Source organism: Cervus canadensis, chromosome 13, assembly GCF_019320065.1.
Source record: "Cervus canadensis isolate Bull #8, Minnesota chromosome 13, ASM1932006v1, whole genome shotgun sequence".
NCBI classification, from domain to species: domain Eukaryota; kingdom Metazoa; phylum Chordata; class Mammalia; order Artiodactyla; family Cervidae; genus Cervus; species Cervus canadensis.
In genome coordinates this window covers 7670220-7685050 of record NC_057398.1, presented here as the reverse complement: position 1 = coordinate 7685050, position 14831 = coordinate 7670220, and the positions used below count along the sequence as shown (strand labels likewise).

The 14831-nt window shown below is 48.6% G+C and overlaps 1 protein-coding gene across 10 annotated transcripts in view; it reads right to left on the bottom strand.

Moving 5' to 3' along the window:
* Nucleotides 1–14831, bottom strand: part of HHAT (hedgehog acyltransferase) — a 353352-nt gene that overhangs the window by 259342 nt on the left and 79179 nt on the right. For 9 of the 10 annotated variants that reach the window (XM_043485093.1, XM_043485098.1, XM_043485097.1 and 6 more), the window contains 2 exons: nucleotides 12485–12700; nucleotides 2417–2588 (listed from right to left, as the gene is read on the bottom strand). In XM_043485093.1, the coding sequence (XP_043341028.1) occupies nucleotides 2417–2588; nucleotides 12485–12700 (388 nt within the window). The remainder of the gene's footprint in view (nucleotides 1–2416; nucleotides 2589–12484; nucleotides 12701–14831) is intronic. The other variant, XM_043485103.1, reaches the window with a different exon arrangement.

Below are 14831 nucleotides of genomic sequence, written 5' to 3'. Positions count from 1 at the left end.
TAATCCTATTTTGTTTGCCTAAGTGTATCATTAAAGCCTTAGATTATTAATTACTTCCAACTATGAAAAAAAAACCTTTTCTTTGGGAAGAAGAGACTCTCATTAAAACAATTCAGCATTCTCCCAATCCTGAAAGGCATCTTTCTTGAAAACATTCTGATTAAGCCTGTGTGATAACAAGGGCAATCAAGACTTTTCTTTAAAAAAATCTATAAATCACCAAATAGATAAGGAGTCAGGCCATTACTCTTGCCCCCGGCAGAAAGCAGCTTAATCTGACCGTAAGATCACCCATTTCCCATCGGAGCCCCAGGCTGGAGGTCAGACCACACAGCTGAATTCAGCCACCACGGAAGCTCTTGAAAAAGGAACACAAAGAAACGGGAGATTTTGTTCAGAAAGGGGCACGTTCTCTGCTGTTTTCGCCAGAGGAATAAAGAACAGCGGCATATCCACAGAGAAGTCTTACACGGGAGACTTAATAGGGTGTCCTGCTGAGGAAATCAGACCTCCACCCCACGTACATGCAGATATAAAGAAATGGGTGCTGTGCTTAGTCAATCAGTCATTTCCAACTCTTGGCGACCCCGTGGACTGTAGCCCGCCAGGCTCCTCTGTCCATGGGGGTTCTCCAGGCAAGAATACTGGAGCGGGTTGCCATGCCCTCCTCCAAAAGAAATGGGTAGATAAGAAATAAGGGCCAACAGAGGGGCCTACATGAGCATGTACCATTAATTCTATCTACCAGACACAGTTTCACTTAAGCTTCCAAACAATCCTGCAAAAGTGAGTCTGCTCACTGAACAGGTGAAGGTGCAGAGAGTTGCGGCAAACTCAAAGGCTGCCCACTAGCGGCTGGTAGAGCCAAGGTTAAACCTACCGCTGACTGTGAATGGATAAAGAAAATGTGGTGTACATGTTTTATACAAATATACATACACACACACACATATACACATACACACATACATACACACACAGTGGAATGTTACTCAGCCATAAAAAAGAACAAAATATTGCCATTTGCAGCAACATGGATGGACTTAAAGACTATCATGCTAAGTGAAGTCAGCCTGAGAAAGACAAATATCATGATATCACCTATGTGAAGTTAAAGTCACTCAGTCGTGTCTGACTCTTTGTGACCCCATGGACTATACAGTGCCTGGAATTCTCCAGGCCAGAATACTGGAGTGGGTTGCCTTTCCCTTCTCCAGGGGATCTTCCCAACCCAGGGATTGAACCCAGGTCTCCTGCGTTGCAGGCAGATTCTCTACCAGCTGAGCCACCATCAGGAAGCCCAAGAATACTGGACTGGGTAGCCTATCCCTTCTCCAGGGGATCTTCCTGACCTAGGAATTGAACTGGGGTCTCCTGCATTGCAGGCAGATTCCTTATTAACTAAGCTATCAGGGAAGCTCAACATCGCCTATATGTGGAGTCTAAAAAATGATGCCAATGAACTCTTGGCAAAGCAGGAATACACTCACAGACTTAGAAAAGAAACTTACAGTTACCAAAGGGAAAATTGGGGGTAGGGATAAAGTAGCAGTTTGGGATTAACAGACACACACGACTCACACAAAATAGATGATCAACAAGGATCTACAGGGAACTATACCCAATAAACCTATAAGTGAAAAGAATCTGAAAAAAAATTTATATACACACACGTGTGTGTGAGTGTATATATACACATGTGGGCTTCCCTGGAGGCTCAGTCAGTAAAGAGTCTGCCTGCAATGAGGGAGACCTGGGTTTGATTCCTGGGTCAGGAAGATCCCCTGGAGGAGAGCATGGGAACCCACTCCAGTATTCTCGCCTGGGGAATCCCCGAGGACAGAGGCGCCTGGCGGGCTGCAGTCCATGGGGTCGCACAGGGTCGGACAGGACGGAGCGACTAAGCACAGAGCGTGTGTGCTCACGCGCACACACACACACATATGTACAACCAAATCAGTTTGCTATACACCCGAGACTATTACAACATCGTCAATCAACTGCACTTCAATCTCAAAATAAAGCCTGTATTTGCCTGACTCTAAAGCTTTATACTCTTTGCTTTACGTCGTACAGAAAACAAGATGACTGCAAACTCGGTCTTACCGCACCAGCTCTTAGCAGAGACTCCTGCCAAGTGCAGTGCTGGCCACACCGGGAAGATGCAGACCCAGCTGAGCTGAGCGGGAATTCCATCAGGAAGAGGGGCTGCTACCATCCTTGGCTCCCAGCCCACAAACCTGGCCCTCACCTCTGTCGGCCACTTCACGCATGCGTCATCTTGGCCACAAGAGGAGCACGGTTAAAAAAGACAGGGTTTGCTGCAGGCAACCACACCCCTGTCTGCACTCTGACCAGCTTCCCCGTGAAGCTCGCTCCTGACGCCTGCTCTACCGCCGGCGATCTCTACAGTTACCTAAGGTCCAGCTGGAGACGGCCCTCAGGAGGGAGGCACTGCTGTAGATGGCGTGCATGTACATGAGATGAACCATCAGCTCTGCCAGCCACCAGTAGAAGAGGAGACGGCCCAGCCCCAAGACAAGGATGGAGAGGCTGGTCTTCGGCGGGCTCTGCTCCTGCTGCCGCATCTAAAGAGGAAACGAAAGAAGTCATCGGATGGCGCCCCCATTTTTAAAATCTTTCAGAGTCCCCCAGATGACGTTTTTTATAAGTTCTCATCTCTGTTATCTCTGAATGGAGGGTTGGTTTAGTTTGCCTTGGGAATACTCAGTGCTCTTGGGTGAAAAGAATCATGTCTGACAAATCTCATATGATATCCCATATATGTGGAATCTTAAAAAATGATACAAATGAACTTATTTAGGAAACAGAAACAGACTCACATAGAAACCAAGCTTATGGTTACCAAAGGTGAACGGAGAGGGTGGAGGGGATAAATTAACAGTTTGGGATTAACAGACAGACACTACTATATATAAAACAGTTAATAGACAAGGACCTACGGTACAGCACAGAGAACTATATTCAATATCTTGTAATAACCTATAAAGGAAAAGAATCTTAAAAGAGTAAACAAACAGACAGCTAGTGGTAAAGAACCCACCGGCCAGTACAGGAGACATAGAGACATGGGTTTGATCCCTGCGGCGGGGAAGATCCCCTGCAGGAGGGCATGGCAACCCACTCCAGTGTTCTTGCCTGGAGAATCCCATGGACAGAGGAGCCTGGCGGGCTACAGTCCACGGGGTCGCAAAGAGTTGGACACAACTGAAGCGACTGAGCGCATATAACTGAATCATTTTGCTGTATACCCGAAACTACCGCCAACACTGTAAATCAAATTATATTTCAATTAAAGTCTTTTTAAAAGTCACATCCGAGTTAGAATACTCTGTCCCAGAGTAAGAATATAACTTGTGGGGTTCACAAGCTAGCCCAACGCCGAGAACCAAGAAGGGGTTCTGCACCCTTCACCCCAGCAGCAGCCCTGCAAAAACCCAGGGCAGAGGGCAATTCCTGATGTATCCGAGACAAACACACGAAAACAACAGAGAGACTTCCCTGGTGGTTTAGTGGCTGAGACTCTGCGCTCCCACTGCCGGGGGCCCTGGGCTGATCCACGGTCAGAGAGTTTAGATCCTGCATGCTGCAATGAAGACCCAGTGCAATCAAAAAACAGGCCAAAGCAAGCAAACAAAAAACCAAGAGAGCATGCATAAGTTTTCTGGATGTTACACTGACGTGATTTTCTTAGGCTGAAGGCTGCCTTGAAATGCAGAGGGGAAGTGGAGCCTTAATTGCGAACTTGTAGCTGCACACATTGGCAGGCAGAGGATATGGACTCGATTCAGCCTTTGACAAGTAGGGCTCCAGACACCACAAAAACACGGGAGGCCTGGCCTGGGGAAAGTGATCTGGGCATGCTTCTCTGACTTCTCCTCTCCTCTCACCATGAGGGCGCACTGGGTCCCACTGCAGCCAGGGAAGGCTGCAGGCACAGCCCTGAGAGGTGATGGGTGACTACACTCCCAGGAAGTCATTTTTATTCCATTCTTGAGCATACAGTCTACCATGGTCTCAAACTGTCCTCTTCCAGCAAGGAGCCAGACCAAGAAATTCGGGCCGGCACAGTGAAACTGCAATCACCTGCATGGATGGCTTTCACCCTTTTGTCATCTGCTGGGTTAGCTACACCCAGGAAAGCTGTTGGTTTAACTTTTTTTTTTTTTTTTTTTTTTGGTTTAACTTTTTTAATGTAAGCCGATCAAGCTACAGGAATTTCCTTTCTCCCTTCACTTTCTTCCGTTCACCTGAGAAAGATAATGTGTTAGGAAATGAAAGTATTAATAACTGCTTTGAAAGATCCACGCCACCAGGTTTGCCAGGGGAAGTGCTGGCTGGCGAGGTTATCCAGGGAGCTAAGCCTCGGTTTGCAGTCTGGCACGGATCACAGCTCACTGTAATTACAGCCACAGCCAATGTGATGCCCCCCCTCCCCTGCTTCCTTCTCCAGGAATAACTGAGGGTGGTTTTCATCTGAATCCTTACCTCAAGCGTGCCTCCTCTGCGAGACCCTACAAGGTCTACAGCAGAGCATCAACGAGCCAGTGGATAGCAAAATCCTCAGTTAAGAGACCCCCGACCTGCCTGATCCCTCATGTCTGCATTACTTAAGAAGAAACAGGAAATCATGCAAATGTCCAACAGTAGGGGTGTGGGGCTTGGTAACATGCATGAGCGCACCTCAATTGTACATAGTCACAAAAACACTATTTTTTGATACCAATGTGCATAAATCATGAAAAGCTGGAGAGAGAGACACCAAAACGGCAGCACTGATGGTAATCTTTGGATGGTGAGGGTCTTCAGTGATTTTAAACTGTTACTATTTTTGTAATGGGGGAAGGTAATGCAAGTTTACACTACTGTGAAGATGCTGGTCCTCTCTGCTAGAGAGACAAGCGCTCTGTTTCTGCACCCTTCTGGTAAAAATTGCTAAGTCTAAGGACCTCCTCTGGGGAACGCGGCATCCTCAACGAGGAGGTCTGCCCCCCTCTCTCTTCTGCGCCAGCCCCATCTTTATTTTTCCTGCGCCAGCCCCATCTTTATTTTCCCCGAAGTCCCACTTCAGGGCTTCCCTGGCGGCCCTTGGTAAAGAATCCGCTTGCCAATTCAGGAGACTCAGGTTCAGTCCCTGGGTCGGGAAGATCCCCTGCAGAAGGAAATGGCAACCCACTCCAGTATCCTTGCCTGGGAAATCCTATGGACAGAGGAGCCCGGTGGGCTACCGTCCGCAGGATTGCAAAGAGTCAGACAAACTTAGTGACGAAACAACAACTACTTTCCCACTTCACTCAGAGATTTTCTTAGCTATACGCCTTAGCGTCAAAAAGACACATACACCCCAATGTTCATTGCAGCACTATTTACAATAGCCAGGACATGGAAGCAACCTAAATGTCCATCAACAGATGAATGGATAAAAAAAGACATGGTACATATATTACACAATGGAATATTATTCAGCCATAAAAAAGAACAAAATTGGGTCCTTTGAAGAGACACAGATGGACCTAGAGACTCTCATATGGAGTGAAGGAGTGAAGTAAGAAAGAGAAAAACAAATACTGTCTAATAAAGCAAACTCATTTTTACTTAATGAGCATCAACAGATGAAGAAATGATGACGAACAGAGTGTCCATCAGTCTATGACTGCTAGAACAGTTCACACCAAGGCAATCGGCTGAGCCAAGACACAAGAGGCACCTAACTCTACTCCGGACCAGTGGGCAGGGCCTTTCTTGGTGCCAGACTTTTGGAGGAAAGCAGCTTCCCTGACTGAACGTGATAACAACTCACAAGCAGAACTGACCAAAGACCATCTTTGCACAACTGTCTCCAGCTTCTAAATAAGCAACGTGCACATGACTTGCAGGCCCATGAGCAGACAGCCAACCCCTGGCTCAGGTCCCCTGAGGACCAGACCTGCACCTGTGGTCTCGGGGCATCACTGGGCGTACAGACAGCCCCGTCCCTGGGAGCAGAGAAGAGACAGGAGAGCCACTGCCGAATCAGGACAACGGGCCCCGCCAGGTGATCGGGAAGTAAGTCTGGCCAATCGCCTGCAGCTCAGGTGACCACATGCCACGGGCAGGCCAGAGGCCCTCCTCTCCTTCCCCAAACAAGGCACCATCTAAGGGACCCGAAGATCTGTAATTAGGAAGAAACACGAGGTGCGTGGTGTGCCTGACTGGCTTCCCGGTAATAACTTACCTACCTTCCCCGGGGCCCAACTTCCTCCCCAGGCTGCAAAAGGCATAATTATGTGGCTCCCCTGGACCAGGAGGGCTGGTCTTTTCTCTGCTGTGCTCCCTTTTTGATGCTGGATGTCTCCCCAGTCAGAGTATGAGAAATGTCTATTCCTTAATGGCACCAGCAAATGCAGCAGAAGGAAAACAACCCCGTTTTTCACTCTGTTTCTACTTTAAAAAGAATGGATATCAGTTTTTCTTTAGAGTCGTGTCATTATTACAATCCCTGTATACCTTCCATCGAGTTGACTCCCTTTTATTTAAAAAACTGTCTGTCCCTTGTCGATCCGGCAGGAAGAAGACACACCCCACACAGCTCACCTAACAAGCAGGGTTGCTCATTATTCAACCTCAGCATGCAAAGCATTTTGCCGGAGATATTTTACACCGAGGGCAGTGCCAACCTTAAGACCACTGGAAACTGCCACCAATGGGAACTTTTAGTGAAGGCGCCACGAAAAAACACATTAACTCATCTGCAAAGCGCATTGTAAAACACATTATATTTTAAAACCTCATTTCATGCAAATTGCATAAAAAGGCATATCAAAGCCTTTCAGAGAGACTCTAATGATTCAAGGTGACAGTTCTCAAAGCTGAAAGGTTCTTTCACACATGAATAATACCCACATTGGAGAGCACCAAAGAGAAGCCTTCCCCCAGACACAACTGTTCAACTGAGTCACCTCTGCTCTGGCCTCTGCACTTGGCTCCAGGGCACTGTGGCCCAAGTCTTGCTCCTTTATAAGGAGGGCATTTCTCTCCAGCCCACGGTCTCAGGCCATACCCCTTTCCCAGTAAGGGATTCCCTGGTCAGACCCTCACTGCATCCAGACCAAGGCAGGTGATACCCACGGGTCTCTGCCAGAACAGCGAGTGGGGCCTGAAGTCGGGGTAGCGGCCGCAGGACTGGGACCTGGCCTGGCCAGCCTGGGTGTCCAGACCCGCACGTCCACCACGTCACGCTGCATCCTCACTCTAATCCCTGCGAGGGTCACCGAGCTGGCAGCAAAGCTCCAGTCTTTACTCCCCCCACCCCAACACGCACCCCATTAGCCTCTCTTTGCCTCCGTGTTACTGTCTGTGAAGTGGGAATAACAACAATGTCTTACTCCTCAGGCTGTTGCTAGGATCAAACGTGTTAGAAGACGGAAAGCCTGGTTAGGGCTAAGCGCTCAGTGCGTATTCCTCCTCCCGGTTAGCATCACTGCAGGTGCCTTCAAGCGCCTACCCCAAACCCGGAGTGGCCTGGCTGGGACAGTGACTGCCAGCCCTGGCCGCTCAGGGACTGGGCCCACCCCTGTGGCCACTGCCTGCATCCATCTTCCGCTGACCTCTTCTGAGGCCGGGGATGGCTCCTGCCCAGAATCGTGCCCAGAACGGCCCCCGCTGCCGCCCTCACCTACCAACCCGGACACCCAGGGCCTCCGGTCTGGTATAAATGGATGTTAGTTCTCACCCATTTAGGTTAGGTCTCCCTGTGGGAGCCTCCCCAGGTGAGACCTGAAACCGGCCCCTGGCTCGCAGAGCACAAGGAGAGACCGAAGAAACAAGTGGGCCGCTGGGACCGGCAGGGCAGGATTAACAACCAGAGGGCGGACAGGCAGGCCCAGTCACGGGCGCCGCAGCACCAGCAGATCTCTGCACCCGCCGGCAGAATTTTAAAGTTGAAACAGAGGCCTTTTCTGGGTTTAGTCACATAGGCAGTTCAGATGGTCTCAACAACACCTTCCTCTTTCAAGGTCAAAGCTACGCCCCAGAAGTGGCTCCCAGCCTGGGAATGGTGGGCGGAAAGTCCGTTCCAAGGGCAGGGAGGGGTGAGGAGCCCCTGACTGCCCAGGTCCAGGGTGTGGGCCAACCAGCGATTACAGCCTTCCAGTGACCTCCTCCAGCAACATACTCCAGAAGTGACACTCAGTTTTGGATAACAGTAACGACAATGACAGTGTGCACAACACGCCAAGCCACGTTACCTAGACGAAATCATTGAGTCCTTACAACAATCCTATCTAGGGGGTATTATTATTTTTTCCTTTATACTGATAAAAGGAAATGCAGTCACAAATAAGGTGAGTAACTCACCAAATGCTCTCAAGCCAAAACAGAGCAGGGATTCAAACCCTGTAACTAAAGGGCTGGGCGCAGGAGTTTTGCTCTTAAGCATCAACCACGTTCCCTATTTAAGCACTGTCTTCCCCTTGGGGCTTCCCTCATAGCTCAGCTGGTAAAGAATCCGCCTGCAATGCAGGAGGTCCTGGTTCGATTCCTGGGTTGGAAAGATCCCCTGGAAAAGGGAAAGGCTACCCACTCCAGTATTCTGGCCTGGAGAATTCCCCGGACCGTATAGTCCATGGGGTCGCAAAGGGTCAGACACGACTGAGCGACTTTCACTTTCACTGTCTTCCCCTTGGGGCAGGAGCACAGCCCTCAGCAAGGAAGTTCCCCCCCACAAACCCAGTGCCCCCAACACATACACCGGCTCCTCACTGCACCAGTCAGCCTGCTCAGGGCAGGACGGGGTGGCCCCAGGCTCCAAGCTCAGCAAATAAACAGCATTTCCTGCCTTTCCCTAGACCTCCCCCACGCTGTCCCCCACCTCACCCCTGGCTCAGTATCTGAGTTCCACAGGCCCCTGGGAGAAACATAAATGGGGCCCATATTTCTGAAACTCCAAACGCCATCAGAGATGGCCTTCGAGTTAACACTGGGGCCTGTTGACAGGCCCAGTTTTCCCTGTTGGTGATTGATGCGTACACATTTCACACACCATGCATTACAGAGGCACCTCTTCTATGCTTGCTTCATCTTGGGTATGTAAATTTACACACTAAAGAAAAAAACCTGAGTGAAAGAAGTCTCCTCCGGTGGACCTAAGGCTCTCATTTTAACCACTGTGGTCGGCCGGGCTGGGTGGGTTTCCACAGTGAGGCTCTGCTGCCCCCTGGCGGCAAGTCTCCTCCTGTCCTTCAGAGCCTGGGCATGCTGGCCTGAGAGGCCAAGGACCAAAATTTCAACTCTACTGTTTCCTGGGACGTTTACTCCATTCACGCGAGCACTTGTTCAGAGCAAACCTTGCTTACAAGCTCTGCCGGCCAGCTTTCTTCCATCCCCTCCCAGCATCTCTGATGGAATCCTTTCACTCTATGAGGTCAGCTCCTTAGTAAGTTTCACTGCTCTCCTTTTAGACCCGTTTTTCTCATAGAACTTGAGTGCCCATAAACACCCCCAGCAACCGCAGAAATCACTTGTCTTTTTATTGCCCTCTAGCTTATTAAACATCTTGCCATTTCTATGCTGACTTTTCTAGGAATCCTCCCAGATTACAGAGAAAGGCTTCAATTTGCCTTTTTTGAGTTTCTGCTTTCAGCAACTGCTACCCTTTTGAAAGGGGTGAAAAAAAGAGAAAGAATAGACATAGATGCAGCCTAGAGTCTCCATACCTGAGTCCCTACAGGCAGAAACTCGGGAGAATGAAAGCCTGTGGCTAAGGATTCAGGTGCGTGATGCTCTCAGAGCTTGCCTCTCTATGACAGATTTGGGACCCTGCAACCCGCCTCTCAAATTCCCTCAAGACTCTACAGGGTACAGTCAGAAAGGAGGAGATGAGAACTAAAAAGAATAGTGATTTGTCAAACAATGAAGTACAGATCCCACAGGGATAAGCTCTTTAATGGATAAGAGACAGTTTGGAAAATAATTTGTTTCCTCTTAATGGGTTTAGTCTATGTTTCTCTGAGAATTATTATCTGTCTTCAAGAGAAGGGTGGGGGTGTGCTGTGGATATTTAGTCCAAAAGCTACTGACTGCAATGCTAAAATTTAAACCTTACAATGGTCATGCCATGCATGCGTGCTCAGTCGCGTCCGACTCTTTGCGACCCCATGTACTGTAGCTCCCAGGCTCCTCTCTCTGTGGGATTTCCCAGGCAAGAATCCTCGAGTGGGTTGCTATTTCCTTCTCCAACAACAAGGAGGTTGTAAAAGAGACAAAATGTGAGTGAACTGAACCCACCCCACACTGGGCCTACTCCACCCTGATCTTTTAAGGAGGGCCCCCACCTCCGGAGAAGAAGTTCCTCTTCTAAAAAAAACTTAGGAAAGTGATTCTCCACCTCTCAGCATTAGGACCACACTCTGGGGCCCCGCCCCCGGGTTTCTGATTCCGTAGGTCTGGGGCAGGGCCTGAGAAGCTGCATGTCTGACAAGTTCCCAAGTGAGGCTGCAGCCGCTGGTCCAGGGACCCCACTTTAAGAACCTCTGAGTCAGTAGCCATTGAAAAGAGTGAAATAAGGCCACGTGCAGAGACACGGACAGACAGAGAGATGGTCACACCGAGTGAAGTGAGTCAGACAGAGGTGAAGAATCATCACATGACATCCCTTATATGTGGAATCTAAAAAGATACGATACAAATGAACTTACAAAACAAAAACAGGCTCACAGACTTGGAAAACAAACTTAGGGTTGCCGGGGGGGAGGGGATAGTTAGGGACTTTGGGAAGGTCACGTACACACTGCTATATTCAAAATGGATAACCAGCAAGGGCTTACTGCATAGCGCATGGAACTCTGCTCGCTGTTACATGGCAGCCTGGATGGGAGACGGATCTGGGGGAGAATGACGTGTGTATGTATGGCTGAGTTCCTTCACTGTTGACCTGAAACTACCAGAACATTGTTAATCAGCTATACCCCAATACAAGATAAAAAGTTTAAAGTTTGGGGAAAAAGAATCACGGAGTGGGAAGATCAGCTGTTATCACTAAACCACCTCTGGCTTTTACACAACAACTTTGACCATGATTTTCAAACACGAATTTTAAATTCCTTCACGACAAAAGAATGCTCCTAGGTAACCCAAATTGAAGTATGAGAAACCATATGCTAAACATATCAATACATCTGCCTAGAATATCAATTTTACTTAAACCATTTGCAGAGGGGAAAAAAGTTTAATGACTTAACTGGCAATTTTTAAACATTAAGTTATTGTTATAATGCAGAAATGTAATGTTTTGAATACAATGTGAAATTTTTAAGGCAAAATAGGGATTTCTAAGCACCCTCCTATTTGTGCAGGGGGCACCTTTCAGGGTGCCCCCTCCAGAAATGTGAAACACTGCTGCTGGCCCTGCTCTTCAACATGTCCAGCTCCCCGTGTGTGCACATGTGTATACATGTATGTGCCTGCACATGTGTGCACTGTGTGTGCATACGTGTTATTATTCTCACCTCCATCAGGATTCTTTTGTTGGGGGGGGCAGAAATATTCTTGAAGAAACCCTGTTTTTAGGCATCACTGATTACTCACACTTTGTGTGAATTAACCCAGTACACATCCTCCACGAGGCTGGCTGTGGAATGAGGGAAGGAATCCAAAGTAGGAGGGGAAATGAGGTGGGAATGATGAGGGCAGCTTGCCATGAGCCTCGGACAAGACTGCTGTCCAGGAGGCAGGTGCGGTCCTGGGCAGAAACAGACACCCAGACCTGAAGACACACACTGCACTGCCTTCAAACCTCTTCAACCCCACTCTGTGACCCCACCCAGGTCCCCCTGAACAATCCCCCAGCCACAGAAGAGCTATTTCATAGGCAGTTTGTGAAAATAAAAGGGCACCAACTGTTTGCCAACTGACCGCTTAGTCAGTGTCTCCTTCCATTTTCCCAGTAAGTGCGTGAAAACCTGGTTTTCTTTCTCTGGGACTGGTCTGCCTGGGATGCCCATCCCCAAGTTCCTGGCTGTGCCCAGTAATTATTTCTGGCTGCCAGAGTCCACTGGGAACCTGGGTGGGGGCTCCGACAGCCCATATGCACAAGGGACATGGTGACCTTCGCTCTGAAGGCTTACTTCCCCAAAGTATTTCACTTCTTATCAGAATTCATGACAATAATGTGTATTGTACATTTGTGGGCAACCAAGTATGGGCTTCCTGGTGGCTCCGCGGTAAAGAATCCACCTGCCAATGCAGGAGACGTGGGTTCGATCCCTGGGTCAGGAAGATCCCCTGGAGGAGGGCATGGCAACCCACACCAGGATTCTTGCCTTGAGAATCCCATGGACAGAGGAGCCTGGTGGGCTATGGTCCATGGGGTTGCAAAGAGTCAGACACGACTGAGCGACTAAACAACAACAGTATGAAAAGACTCATGAGTGATCACAGCAACAAGGACAGAAGCGTCACGGGCAGGAACACCCTCGAAAGGCTCTACCTGTGTGATGAACTCCGGGAAGCTGAGGACCGGCCCGTTGTGGAAGACCGGGTAGTAGAAGACGTAGGCGAGCATCCAGGGGAGGGAGTAAAAGGGCCGCTCGGCCGGCGGGGGCCGCCAGCACAGCTCCAGGCCGAAGCTGGTGTAGCACAGACAGCGCACGGTCAGCGTGAACTGCAGCAAGTAGTACTCATTCTCCGTCTGGTACCACCCTCTCTGCGAAGTCACAAGGAGAGAACAACCCTTGAGTGTCGAGGACAGACGCCATCCAGCCTCCAGGGAAGGAGAGCTCTTCCACGGGCAGAGCGGCTGTCCCACCCCGGGAGCCGAGAGCCTCGCAACAACTGGTAAACGTCATGCACCATCAGAACAAGCAGTTAACGAGCAATGGGCAGAAGAGTGTCCCTAACATCGGCCATCGGCTTAGCGTTAAGCCTGATGCAACAGAGGGTGAGGGTTTCCCCAGATACGCACCCGTGGGACGCACCCGTGCATAGCATGGAGATTAGCTACATCCGAGGGGTACTCTGACAGCCAGCCCCTTCCACAACCCTGAAGACACAGAGAGACCTATCCAGACAGATCTCGGGACTCTGGGGGCTCAGCTCCAGATCCCCGCAATAAATGGAATATTGCTACAAAATGAGTCACACAATTTGCTTGGTTTCCCATTTGCACATAAAAGCTATGTTTACATATACTATACTAATAAACTATACCACAGCTTACTGCAGGGGTCCCCAACCCCGAGGCCACAGGCCACTGCTGGTCCGTGGCCAGTTTAGGAATCGGGCTGCACAGCAGGAGGGGAAGGGCAGGTGAGCTAGTGAAGCTTCACCTGTGTTTAAAGCCACTTCCCACGGCTCCGTATTAGAGCCTGAGCCCCGCCCCCCGGCAGAGAGCCGCATTAGCTATTCACAGGAGAGTGAGCCCAGCTGTGAACTGCGCGTGCCAGGGTCGGAGGCTGCACACTCCTTGTGAGAATCTAACGCCTGATGATCTGAGGCGGAGCTGAGCTGGTGACGCTCGTGCTGGGGAGGGCACGGGACTAAAGCGCACAGGAAAGGTGTGCCAGGAAGTCAGTTTGCTAGAAAAGTAATCCCCAGGAAGCACAACAAAATGGTGTGTCTGTAAAGGCCACGTGGGATCTATGTCTTCAACAGATTCTTCCTTTGGCTCTCTGTCATTAATCTGGCTTCACATGTAGTGGAGGACTATTTTCCAAACAAACTTTAGAGACACATCATCAAAAGAAATAGTCCCTGCCTTCAGTGAACCTGAATTCTCATATAGGAGTCAGTATACAAGACAGCATGAAATAAGAAGTAACAAGTACGTACAAACCTAGGCGAAGGACAAAAGACTAAAAGCAACTGTGATAAAATCTAGATACTACTGAGGGAGTAAAATTATGGATCATTTTATCATCTATTTTTCTACATATTCCATATTTTCTAAAATACATACACATTATCTTTTAATGAGAAAACCAGGTGATGAAAATAGATACAAAACATAGAACTGGGACAAAGGTCAGAGTAGTTCATTTGACCCATGAGAGTCTTTCAAGGCTTTACACAGAAAAATTAAGCCCTGAACAGAGTTTCTACCCCATGTCCAGGACTTCAGCAGCCACCAAGAAAAATCAAGAAAACTGCATGTGTGAAAGTATGGAAACCTAGAGCAACTGGTTGCTGGTCATTGGCTCCCTCCTCTCTGGCAATATTTTTCACATCACCAACATACATAATTTATTCACCACCAACGCCCATAACTGATGCTAGTGGTCCCCAAATAAATGATCATTACAATCAGAGACTGTTTTGAATACTTGCCAGATCCCCCCAAAGTTAGATGTAGATTTGTTTTTATTTTTATCACAAGTCTAATTTTAAGCACACTTATTTAAATAATCAGGTAGCTTAATCATTCTGGTAAGTTAAGTATTTTCTGTTAGGAGAGAGCTGCCCACCTGACTTACTCACCCCAGTCCACGGGTGAGAGTGAAGAAAAATTTAAGATAGCCTAACAACAGCAAAAAAAAAACACCTGAATTTTCAAAATGCTACCATTTTTACAAAATTGCTTAACACATTATCTTCTTAGGTCCTCAGAACAACTCCATGAGGCAGGCAGAGCAGCTTGTACCTCCATTTTCCAAATGATGAAATTGAGACTCAGAGGTTAAATACTGCCTCCGGTTTCAAGAGAAGGACACATAGTGAATAGAAGAGATTAGAAAACCACTGGCTCCTTCTTCCTGCTGTGTTCTTTCCCATGTCTGTGCCAATCCAGGGCTCACCAATTCTAACTGCCATCACATGAATCAATAAATGAGTGAATGAAT